We start from the raw sequence: 10,923 nt of genomic DNA, 5'->3' as shown, positions 1-10,923 counted from the left end.
TTCCCCCTCTTCTCCTCCCTCCGCCTCACTGCTACTCTGGGAGGTTAGGGTTAGGGTTAGGGCTAGGGCCGGCCTCGCCCCTGGCTGGGCGGTGGGATGGTTCAGAGCATCCTGAACCCAGTACTGCCCACCAGCTAGACACTAAGTCCATCTGGAGGCAGATTATTATTATTATTGTTATATTTGTTAAGTGCTCACTATAAGCCAAGCACTGTTCTAAGTGCTGAGGTAGGTATGAGTTAATCAGGTCAGACACAGTCCCACATGGGGCTCACAGCCTAAGTAGGAGGGAGAACAAGTATTGAATCTCAATTTTGCAGTTGAGGAAACTGAGGCATGGGGAAGTTGTGATTGCCTAAGATCACCCAGTAGGCAAGGGGAGGAACCAAGATTAGAATCCAGTTCCTGTGGCTCCCAGGCCTGTGCTCTTTCCACTGGGCTGCACTGCTTCTCACGTTGATTCTGCTGGGGACAGAGGAGAAATCGTTTTGGTGGGGGTCCACTGGGCTAGGTTTTCCCAGTGCAGGCTGGGCCTGGGGGCATGGTTGGACCTGTCTGAGCACCAGTGAATGGGGAGCAAGGGAGCAGCAGCTCCCGGAGGCCCTAGCTGAGCAACCTGGGGGGCTGGGAGGTTGGCACTGCCCACAAGGCTGCCCGGAGGAGGAGGAAGCCGGCAGAGCCACAGCCAGACAGAGAAGGGCTGGGAGACTGGCAATTTCCTCTTCCTGTATCTGTGGGGGTTGTCAGGGTCTCCTGGGGATAGGAGGGGCTGCATCTGGGCCAGTCCCATCTCCCACTTTAAACAGTGGGGTTAAATCAGTTAATACCACAATCTTTATTGTTATTATCAATCAATCAATGGAACATCTTAAGTGCTTATAGTATGCAGAGCACTGTACTAAACATTTGGGAGAGTACAACACAATAGAGTAGGTAGGCACCATTTCTGTCCGCAAGGAATTTACAGTCTGATGAGGGAAAAAAATTAAAATAAATTACAGACAGGGGAAGCGGAGTACATGGATAGATACATAATTGGTGTGGGGATGAGGTGAGCATTAAAGTACTCAGGGGGTGCGGACCCAAGTGTATAGGTGACGCAGAAGGGAGGGAGAATAGGATGGGGAGATGGATTAGTCAGGGAAGGCTTCCTGGAGGAATGTCTTCACTCTTTCTCCTCTTACCCCCATCCTTTCCCTCTCCCCTTCTCCCTACCTGTTCCCTTCCTTCTCCCCGCTCAATCACCCCCAGGTTCGCCCCACTCCCCAACGCCGGCCCCTCCTTGCCAGACCCCAGAGGGTGACGTCACCGGGTGACTAGCCCAACCCACCCTGGGAGCGAGGAAACGAGGAACGTGGCCAACTCTGGAGGAACCCGCTTGGGGTGGAGACACCCAGAAGGGGCGTGTCCGGGTGGAGCGGATCCTGGAGGAGTTGCCGACCCCTATAATAATAACAATAAAAATTAGAGTATTTGTTAAGAGCTTACTATATGGCAAGCACTGTTCTAATAATGATACTAGTTATTATTATTATTATGGTACTTGTTAAGAGCTTACTTTGTACCAAGCACTTTTCTAAGCGCTGTGATAAATACAAGGTAGTCAGGTTGTATTGTCCCACATAAGGCTCACACTTTTAATCCCCATTTTACGATGAGGTAACTGAGGCTCAAAGAAGTGAAGTGACTTGTCCACGGTCACCCAGCAGACATGTGGCAGAGCTCGGATTAGGACCCATGACCTGACTACCAGTCCCGTGCTCTGTCCACTAAACCACGCTGGGGTACATACGAGATCATCAGGTTGCCCCGCGTAGGGTTCACCGTCTTAATGCCTATTTTACGGATGAGGCAACTGAGGCCCAGAGAAGTGAAGCAGTTTGCCCAAGATTCACACAGCAGGCAAGTGCTCGGCACACGGTCAGTGCTCAATAAATACAGTCGAAGGAATGAATGAAAGCGGCAGAGCCGGGATTAGAGCCCATGCTCCTCTGACTCCCCAGGCCATGCCCTTCCCACAAAGCCACGTTGCTTCTCCCGAGTGTCCCCGGTCCTGGGTGGGGAGATGGGGAGTCCTGCGGCTCTCAGCCGGGTCTCTCGCCCTCCAGGCCGGGCTCCCTCGGCGTTTGGGCCTCGACGGGGCATCGCTAGCCGCTGACACCGAGCAAGAGTCGGAGAGACCCTCGGGGCCTCAGTTTCGTCATCCGCGAAATGAGGCGGTTAATCTCGGCACCTCCTTCCCGGTTGGTGGTTGGCGGCCGAGCTCTCTAGGGGAAAGGGCTGGGGGCTTGTCCTGCCCCCAAGGATCCTTGTTGTTGTCTGTATCAGAGCCAGCTTCTACCACCTTGACATCCTCTGCCCCACTCCCTTCTCCTGCCCCTCCGGTCCCCTTTTTTCCCCCTTCTCCTACTGCCCCTTACCCTCCACCTCCTCTTGCCTTCTCCTGTCCCTCTGCCTCCTCTTGTCCCCATGCTTCTTCCTGCCCCCACCCCCTCTTGCTCTACCCCTCTTCCTGCCCCTCTGCCCCACTCCTGATCTCCTCCTTTCCCCTTGCCTCGTCCTGCTCCCTACCTTCTCCCGTCCCTCTGACCCCTTCTTTAACCCTGTCTCCTCCTTTTCTCCACCTTCTCCTGTTCCCCTGCCTCCTCCTTTCCCCCACCTCCTCCTCCTTACCTCCTCCTGTCTCTCTGCTTTCTCCTGTGCCCTGCCTCCTCTTGCTCCCTGCCTCCTCTTCCATTGCTCCTCCTGCACCTCTGCTCCCCACCTCCTCCTTTTCCCCTGCCTCCTCTTGCTCCCCTGCCTCCTCCTATCCCCCTGCTCCTCCTTGCCCCACCTCCAACTGCCCCCTACCTCTTCCTGTCCCTCTATCTCTTCTTGCCCCCACCTCCTCCCTCTTACCTTCTCCTGCTCCCCCTCCTCATGCCTCCTCCTGCCCCTTCCCTCTACCTCTTCTGCCCTCCGACCTCTTCCTACCACTCCACCCCCGACCCCTCTGCCTCCTCCTTCTTCCTTCTCCAGCCACCCCTTTCTTCTGCCTCTGTGTGCTACTACTACTACTACTACTAATGGTATTTGTTAAATGCTTACTATGTGTCAAGCACTGTTCTAAACGCTGAGTAGATAAAATGTAATCAGGTTGTCCCACGTAGGGCTCACAGTCTTCATCTCCATTTTACAGATGAGATAACTGAGGCACAGAGAAGTGAAGTGACTTGTCCAAGGTCACACAGCTGACAAGTCGGGGAGCAGGGATTAGGACCCACGTCCTCTGACTCGCAAGCCGGTGCTCTGGCCACTAAGCCACGGTGCATCTCCTCTCACCCCCCGCCTCTGCCTGTCCCTCCTGCCCACCTACCCCCGGCCCCATTTGCCCCGCTTGCCGAAGAAGGCGCAATTCTGAGGTTGGCGCCTGGGCGCCCTCCCGTTCTCTGTGCACACAGGTCATGGGGGAAGGAGCGGGAGAAAGAGAGGCGGAGCGGCAGAGGCCCGGAGGGCCGGGCGGAGGAGGGGGTGAGAAGGAACGGGGGCGGGGGAAGGGGGGGACAGTTGGCGAAACAATAGCAGGGAGTGTGGGAGGTTCGGGAACGCATCGGGAACGCGGAGTCGGGGCTGGGAGCCAGGAGTCCCCCGGGTTCTAGCCCTGGAGGCGTCCCTTTGTGCGCTGTGTAACCCTGGCAAAGTGGCTTGAACTCTCCGGGCGTCAACAAAGGCCTCAGCCAAAACTTCAAAAAAGGCCAGGGGAGCCCACTGTGTGGGTTTCGCCCCTCAGGCACCCCTCTTTCCCGTGGCCGGATTCCCTACCATTCCTCTCCATGTGTTTGGTCTCCAGCAGACCATGATCAGGGAGCCTTGCACTTCTGTTCCCTGGGCCAGAAACACCCAGCTGACTGTGAAAACCAGTGTGGATGCCAGTGACTGCTCACTGTGGGCAGGGAATGTGTCTGTTTATAGTTATATTGCACTCTCCCAAGCGCTTAGTACAGTGCTCTGCCCACAGTAAGTGCTCAAAAAATATGACTGAATGAAATGCGAGCGAAAGACTACTGGCCATGTATAAACCCCAATTGCAACCCTCTGCTGTTTCAGGTCCGGCAGGGGTGGCCCAAACTTTACAGCGGCAGTGCCTTTTTTGGGGAAAGTTGCTCCTTTATCCATACCCCCCACCTCTCCTCTGTCCAAATCCCTTTGGTAACTGAGCTGGGGAAGCTCTTCCCCACCGAAACCTTCTATACTCCACTGGCAGGCCGGGCCCTGCCCTCCCTCTGAAGTCCATGAGTCCGGCCAGGTCTGCTGGAGACCAAACACATGAAGAGGAGTGCTAGGGTCAATCTGGCCCACAGCGCTCACTGCGAGGAACAGCCGAGCAGGAAGACTCCTCTCCTATGAGCCCAGATTCATTCTGACAGGATTTTCACTGTCTCTGCCTATGGGCCGGGGAGCACGAGGCCCGCACCAGGCCGTTTTTGGGGTGGTGGCTCTCTGGGGGGGTCTCATTGGACGTCTCAGTCCGATGCCTGTCTCTCCTCAAAGAGCCTCCCCGTCTGCCTCCCTGCCCCCTGCTCTCCGCACCGGCTCAGCGCTGAGCTTTAATGGGTGAGGGGAAGGAGGGGGGAGCGGGGAAGGGCTGAGCCCCACCTGGCAACTCCTCTGTGCTGCCTCGGGGGAAGGAGGGGGCCTGTTCTGGAGGGAGCCTGCCCCCCACCCCCCAACCCCCCCACATCAGCCGCCGCACATCCAGGGAAGGTTCGCAGCCGGCGCTGTCGGGACCTGCCCGGGCTGGGGGGAGGACGTGGCTGGCAGTAGATTCCTCCACCACCGTTCCTCGCCTGGGCTGGCACAGGGGGCAGGTCCCCGCTACAGTTTGAAGCTGCAGAGGGGCAAGAGGGGCTCAGGAACGAGAAGGATTGAAGGGAGAGAGTGGGGATGGGGGAGCTCAGGTGGGCTGGCCTCTCCCTGGCCAGTGAAGCTGAGAACTGGGGCCAGATCCTAGGCTCGGTCCTGCTGGAGCCCACGTTAAGCCCCCTACCTGCTCCCTACATACCGGCTCTCGGAATTGGTCTGAAAAGGAAACTCTGGGCAAAAGCCAAGATGGAGCAACAAATAGGGTCACTACAGCCCCAGTCCAGCCCCAGTCCAGCCCCCGTCAGCCCAAGTAACAGTTATACCTTGACTACACAGAGTGCTTTTATCTATCAAAGAAACTTCACCTTATCCATCTTCCTTTGTTCTTTCAACATCCCTGGGAGGTAGGGAGAGGCACAGATTATTTTCCCCATTTTGTCCAGTCCCAGCCCGCCGTCTCTGGGCTCCCTCCAGCCTGCGCCTCCGCCCACACCCACAAAGGCTGCACTGTCCAGCCTGTTGATCCAATCTCTGGCCTCCTTCTCTCACCACCCTCCTACTCTGCCTTAGCCTCAGGCTCTCACAGTCTCCCAGACAACAAGGCCGCCATTGCAGGGAGCAAGGTCCAGCAGCCTGGGACCCCCGAGTCCTGGGCCCTGGCCCTCGGGCTCCCTTCCAGCCCAACAAGTTGTGTGTCTGCAAACAAGATTTATAATTTCTCTGGCTCCCGGGTGGCTGGAGGAGGAAGAAGAAGAGGAGACGGACCCCAGTGACATTATGGGAATTTTCTTATACAGGAGAGTACTACTCTCAGGGGAGGGGAAGGTGCCCCTTAAAGCATGGGAATCCTGGGGGGGACCAAGGGAATGGGACTATGGAGAAATGGCTCCCAGGAGCATGGGCCAGACCCCCAACCCTAGATTGAGCCCCCAGGATCGGGCCTGTCTCTCACCCGTGAAACCCTGGACTATCATGTGCCAGCCCCGCCCAGCCCCGTGCCCACACTGGGCCCCTTCCGAGGGAGTGTGGGAATGTATAGCCCGCAGTCTTGCCCCACCCCTTCTGAATCACACCTGGCGGGGTCCTGATATAGCAAAAACCCCAGAGACGCCCTGAATGTTTCCCGAAAAATGACGGATCCGTGACGAGGCTGAGGGGCGAAATCGTACGAGTTGGCACAGGGCTGCAAAACACAAAGTGCCAGGGGCTTTGGGAAGGGCGGGGCCTGCCCCGCCGCAGGACTATAAAGCAGCCCAGGAACGGGCCAGGCAGCACTCGCTCTCACTCTCCGTCTCTCTCCGAGCCTCGCTGCACATCGCCCATCCTTCCGTCCTCTCTCTGCGCACCATGACCTCCTGCAGTCGCCAGTACTCCTCTTCCAGCTCCATGAAGGGATCTTGTGGCCTTGGGGGCGGCTCCAGCCGCGTCTCCTCCGTCCTGGCCGGCGGGTCCTGCCGGGCCCCCAGCGCCTACGGGGGCTCTGGCTTCGGCGGGATGTCGGTGACCTCATCCCGCTTCTCCTCCGGGGGTGCCTGTGGAGTCGGAGGCGGCTACGGCAGCGGCTTTGGTGGCGGCAGCTTTGGTGGGGGCCTGGGTAGTGGCTTCGGCGGAGGCCTGGGTGGCGGCTTTGGCGGGGGCCTGGGTGGCGGCTTCGGCGGGGGCTATGGCGGGGGCTTCGGTGGGGGTCTCGGCGGCGGCTTCGGCGGTGGTGATGGACTCCTGGCCGGCGGAGAGAAGGTGACCATGCAGAACCTGAACGACCGGCTGGCGTCGTACCTGGACAAGGTGCGCGCCCTGGAGGAGGCCAACTCCGACCTGGAGATCAAGATCCGTGATTGGTACCAGAAGCAGAGGCCCACCGAGGCCCGGGACTACAGCCCCTACTACAAAACCATCGAGGATCTGAGAAACAAGGTGTGGGGCCGGGCTAGTCCCTCAGTGGGGCGTCTGCGGATGGTCTTGGGGCTGGGGAACCCAGGGTGAGGCTGCAAAGCCCGTGTCACCAATGGCGAGAGTGTGGCACGTGTGGCATGTGTGCCCAGGGCACACCTCTTCCAGGGCCCCGGGAGGTTGGTTGGGGGCAGGGAAGCGTCTCTGCCCATCGGTCCCCCATGCCTCTCTCTCAACCTGATCAATTGTAACGGTCCCAGCGGCGGCCCCGCCCACAGACCGCTCAGACCGCTGCTCTGCTTTCTGTTCCTGGTCGCCCCACCCTGCTGGTGCAGGCAGCCTAATCAGATTGCCGTTCCCCACCACCCTCGCCGCAGGGTTGGCAAGAAATTGGAGCGAAGGGCAGGATAGAGCTCTGCTGTGATGGATCCACCCCCCGACAAATCCCACAACCTCACTGCTTCCCTTTCCCTAAGGTGGGAGGCCAGATGGTGGATTGGGGTGGGAGGGCGTCACCCTGCTCTTCGGACCATCACCCCTCCTTGCCTTTCCTCTCTAGATCCTCACGGCCACCGTGGACAACGCCAGCGTCCTCTTGCAGATTGACAATGCCCGTTTGGCTGCCGATGACTTCCGCACCAAGTAAGTTGGGGTGAGGGCCCCCACAGCCCTGGAGGTGGCACCTCTGGGAAGTTGGTTGCAGAAATTTGGGAGCTCAACATTAATGCCTGTGTCTTGGATGACCCCTAACTCCTTTGACTCCAGTAGGGAGGCATGGCCTAGTGGAAAGATCACAGGACTAGGTGTCAGGAGACCTGACTTCTAGCCCCAGCTCTGCTATGTGATCTGAATAATAATAATTATTAATAATACTGCTAATAATATTATTAATAGTATTTGTTAAGCGCTTACTATGTGCCAATAGTAATAAACATAACTGTGGTATCTGCTAAGTGTTTTATGCACTAAGCACTGTGGTAGATACAAAATATTCAGGTAGGACACAGTCCTTGTCCCACCAGGGGCTCACAATCTAAACTTGGGCAAGTCACTTACTGTCTCTGGGCCTGTGTCTTCAGCTGTAAAATAGGAGAGAAGTTACTTGCTCTCCCTATTTCTTAGGGTGTGTTTATCTTGGATCTCCCCAGGGCTCAGCATTGTGCTTGGAGCATAGTAAGTGCTCAATAAATACCACAATCACTGTTATCACAGGTACGAGACGGAGCTGAATCTGCGCATGAGCGTGGAGGCCGACATCAATGGGCTGCGCCGCGTCCTGGACGAGCTGACCCTGGCTCGGGCCGACCTGGAGATGCAGATCGAGAGCCTGAAGGAAGAACTGGCCTACCTCCGCAAGAACCACGAGGAGGTGAGGGTCCCGGGAGGTGGATCAGGCGGATGAAGGGGAGCAGGGAATACGTATTTTACCATGGCGTCCTTAGGGTGGGAACCATGGTGGAGGATCTAGAGTTGCTGGAGAACCGGCAGTGATTGGCAGATTGGTCTGGGGAGGAAGGCGACCTACCTTTACCGTATATCTCGGTGATGCCGGATTGACCCGGAATCCTGTAGACTGTCCCAGGAGATTTTACAGAAAGAGAGAGGTGCTTCAGAATCAGGGTTGTCCTGGTCAAACAGGTCAACTTGCCTACCCCCATTCACCAGACACTCTCTCCCTTTAAATATTTCAGTGGGCCCTGTTTGAGTCAGAGCATGCTCAGTCCCTGCTTGGTTCGTGTTCCATCGCATTCTGGGATTTGTAGGAGGGACATCTGAAGTGTGCTCAGTCCCTGCTCGTTATCTGTCTCAGAGCATTCAGTGGCATATAGGAGGGAGAGTCCAGAATGGCACTTTTGACTTCCTCACTGTCTGCTACTCACTGCTCCCTGAGCCCGGAGAGGGAAACGGGGGGCCACAAATTTGGGATGGGATCCCCCCATCCTGGCTTTCACCAGGAAGCATATAGCCAACCTAGGGGACCCAGGAGAACCAATGGAGTGGCTTTCTTGGACCAATCAGCATCTCTTCCCTGAAATACCCCATAAGCCTGACTCACTGCCCGTCCCCAGGAGATGAACGCCCTGAGGGGCCAGGTGGGCGGAGACGTCAACGTGGAGATGGACGCTGCTCCCGGTGTGGACCTGAGCCGTGTCCTGTCCGAGATGAGAGACCAGTATGAGAAGATGGCAGAGAAGAACCGCAAGGACGCAGAAGACTGGTTCTTCAGCAAGGTGGGGTGGGGAAACGGGGAGGGCCGGGGGAGTGGTTCTGGGGCATTTCCGGTAAGAAGTGGGGTGTGCCGAGCCTTAGAGACTTTGAGACATCGATCTTGTTTTCCTCCCCCTTAGACTGAGGAGCTGAACCGCGAAGTGGCCTCCAACAGCGAGCTGGTCCAGAGCAGCAAGACCGAAATCTCGGAGCTGCGACGCACCATGCAAAACCTGGAGATCGAGCTCCAGTCTCAGCTCAGCATGGTGGGTGCCCGCCCGGCCCACCTGGGGCCCGGACGGAGGGAACAGACCCAGGGCCGGGCAGAGAGGTGAGTGACCGTCCCCGCTCACCCCTATCTTCTCCGCCCCTAGAAAGCCTCTCTGGAGGGCAGCCTGGAAGAGACCAAAGGGCGCTACTGCATGCAGCTCTCGCAGATCCAGGGCCTGATCAGTAACGTGGAAGAGCAGCTGGCCCAGCTGCGCTGTGAGATGGAACAGCAGAACCAGGAATACAAGATCCTGCTGGACGTCAAGACCCGGCTGGAGCAGGAGATCGCCACTTACCGCCGCCTGCTGGAGGGCGAGGATGCCCAGTGAGTGGTGGGACGGGCCTCCTGGTCGCCCTCGTCCACTGGGTGGGTGGGAGACCCCTGCCCCTGGAGTCCTTCAGCGCTGACCCTGTCTCTAATGGCTCCTCTCTCCTCTCCTTCCCCTCTCAGCCTCTCCTCTCAGCACACATCTAGCTCCCAGTACACGTCCGGCCCCCAGTCCACCCGTGACGGTAAGGTCTCAGCTCATCCGGAAACTTCTGTACAGTGCTAGTCTTCCCGTCTTCCTTGGGGTCCTTCTTGTTTGATCTGGGCTGGGCCTCCAGGGAAGGGGTTCAGGCGTGTTACTGTCCCCTCTGTTTCATTCAGCCCATCTCCAACCGTATGTTCTTTTGAAAACTAACACCTCAGTGGTTTAGGTGTTCACCTGCCTGGAGGCAAGGGCTTGGAGTGGATGACCTCTGGGAGGTCCCGCCCACCTCTATGATCCAAAGGGGCCATTAGAAAAGCCCAGGAGAGAGTAAATCCCTCCCTCTGAATGGATGTAGCTTTCCTCATGGTCCACTACATATCACTGTAGAAAGCATCTGACCAATCAACACCCTGGTAGCTGAAATTGCCTGCACTAGGGATGGGGGGGGGGCAGCTCCTTCCACACCTGCACTGTACAGGGGTAACCACCCTCCCTCTTCCTGCCCCAAATAATGCCCTGCCCGCTCTCCCCAACAGTCACCTCCACCAGCCGCCAGGTGCGCACCATCGTCAAGGACGTGCACGACGGCAAGGTGGTGTCCAGCCACGAGCAGGTGCTCCGTACCAAGAACTAAGCCGTCCGCCTCAGGGGGATCCTCCTGCAGCCCAGGCCAGAGGAGCCTTGCCTCCCCAGCCCCCAACCCACGCTGCACCACCAGCCCAAGTTGTGCACTCCTCATTCCTCCTCTCCTGCTTCCCTACTCCCCCTTGCTCCTTGGGGGGATCCTGGGTCAATAAAGCTTCTTCATGGACAAGCATACTTTGTCTGGACCTTAGTCATTGGTGATGGGTTGTGGGAAGGTGGGTAGGGAGTCAAGAAGTGGAGTGGGGAGTGGTTGTGGACCGAACTCCTGAGAAGCAGCCCAGATACCTCGGGACTGGGGCACCGAGTGTCCTGGGTTCCAAGTAGCAGCTCTAGCTCTGTGTCTCCCTACTCCTGGTCTCTCAGAGACTCAGAGCTGCTCATAAATTGCTTTTGAGAGGTAAAGGTGATTTTGCATCTGGGTTTCTGAATATCACGAGCGACAAAATTCTTTTAAATCTACCCGGTACACAGGCTAACAGCTAAACTACTTGAAGAGAAATGGACATAGCAGTGAAAAGGCAGGCCACTGACCCACTATTCTGTAAATTCCTTGAGCACTGGGATTGGATCTACCAAATGGTGCATTGTATTCTCC

The 10,923-nt window shown here is 57.3% G+C and overlaps 1 protein-coding gene across 1 annotated transcript; it reads left to right on the top strand.

Moving 5' to 3' along the window:
• Positions 1–6,139: 6,139 nt before the first annotated feature.
• On the top strand, positions 6,140–10,500 carry LOC100077389 (keratin, type I cytoskeletal 14). The gene is made up of 8 exons (XM_001511678.3): positions 6,140–6,756; positions 7,292–7,374; positions 7,945–8,101; positions 8,802–8,963; positions 9,081–9,206; positions 9,315–9,535; positions 9,662–9,723; positions 10,220–10,500. Exons 1-8 carry the CDS (start codon positions 6,190–6,192, stop codon positions 10,315–10,317), a joined length of 1,476 nt encoding a protein of 491 aa, XP_001511728.2. The 5' UTR covers positions 6,140–6,189; the 3' UTR covers positions 10,318–10,500.
• The last annotated feature ends 423 nt before the right edge of the window (positions 10,501–10,923 follow it).

Source organism: Ornithorhynchus anatinus, chromosome 11 (assembly GCF_004115215.2).
Source record: "Ornithorhynchus anatinus isolate Pmale09 chromosome 11, mOrnAna1.pri.v4, whole genome shotgun sequence".
Lineage (NCBI taxonomy): Eukaryota > Metazoa > Chordata > Mammalia > Monotremata > Ornithorhynchidae > Ornithorhynchus > Ornithorhynchus anatinus.
This window is presented reverse-complemented; position numbering and strand designations above follow the sequence as displayed.

Coding starts and splice junctions, on each gene's coding strand:
- LOC100077389 (XM_001511678.3), top strand. CDS start 6,190: ATGACCTCCTGCAGTCGCCAGTACTCCTCTTCCAGCTCCATGAAGGGA. Junction 9,207..9,314: donor TCCAGTCTCAGCTCAGCATG/GTGGGTGCCCGC, acceptor CTCCGCCCCTAG/AAAGCCTCTCTGGAGGGCAG. Junction 9,724..10,219: donor CCCCCAGTCCACCCGTGACG/GTAAGGTCTCAG, acceptor TCTCCCCAACAG/TCACCTCCACCAGCCGCCAG.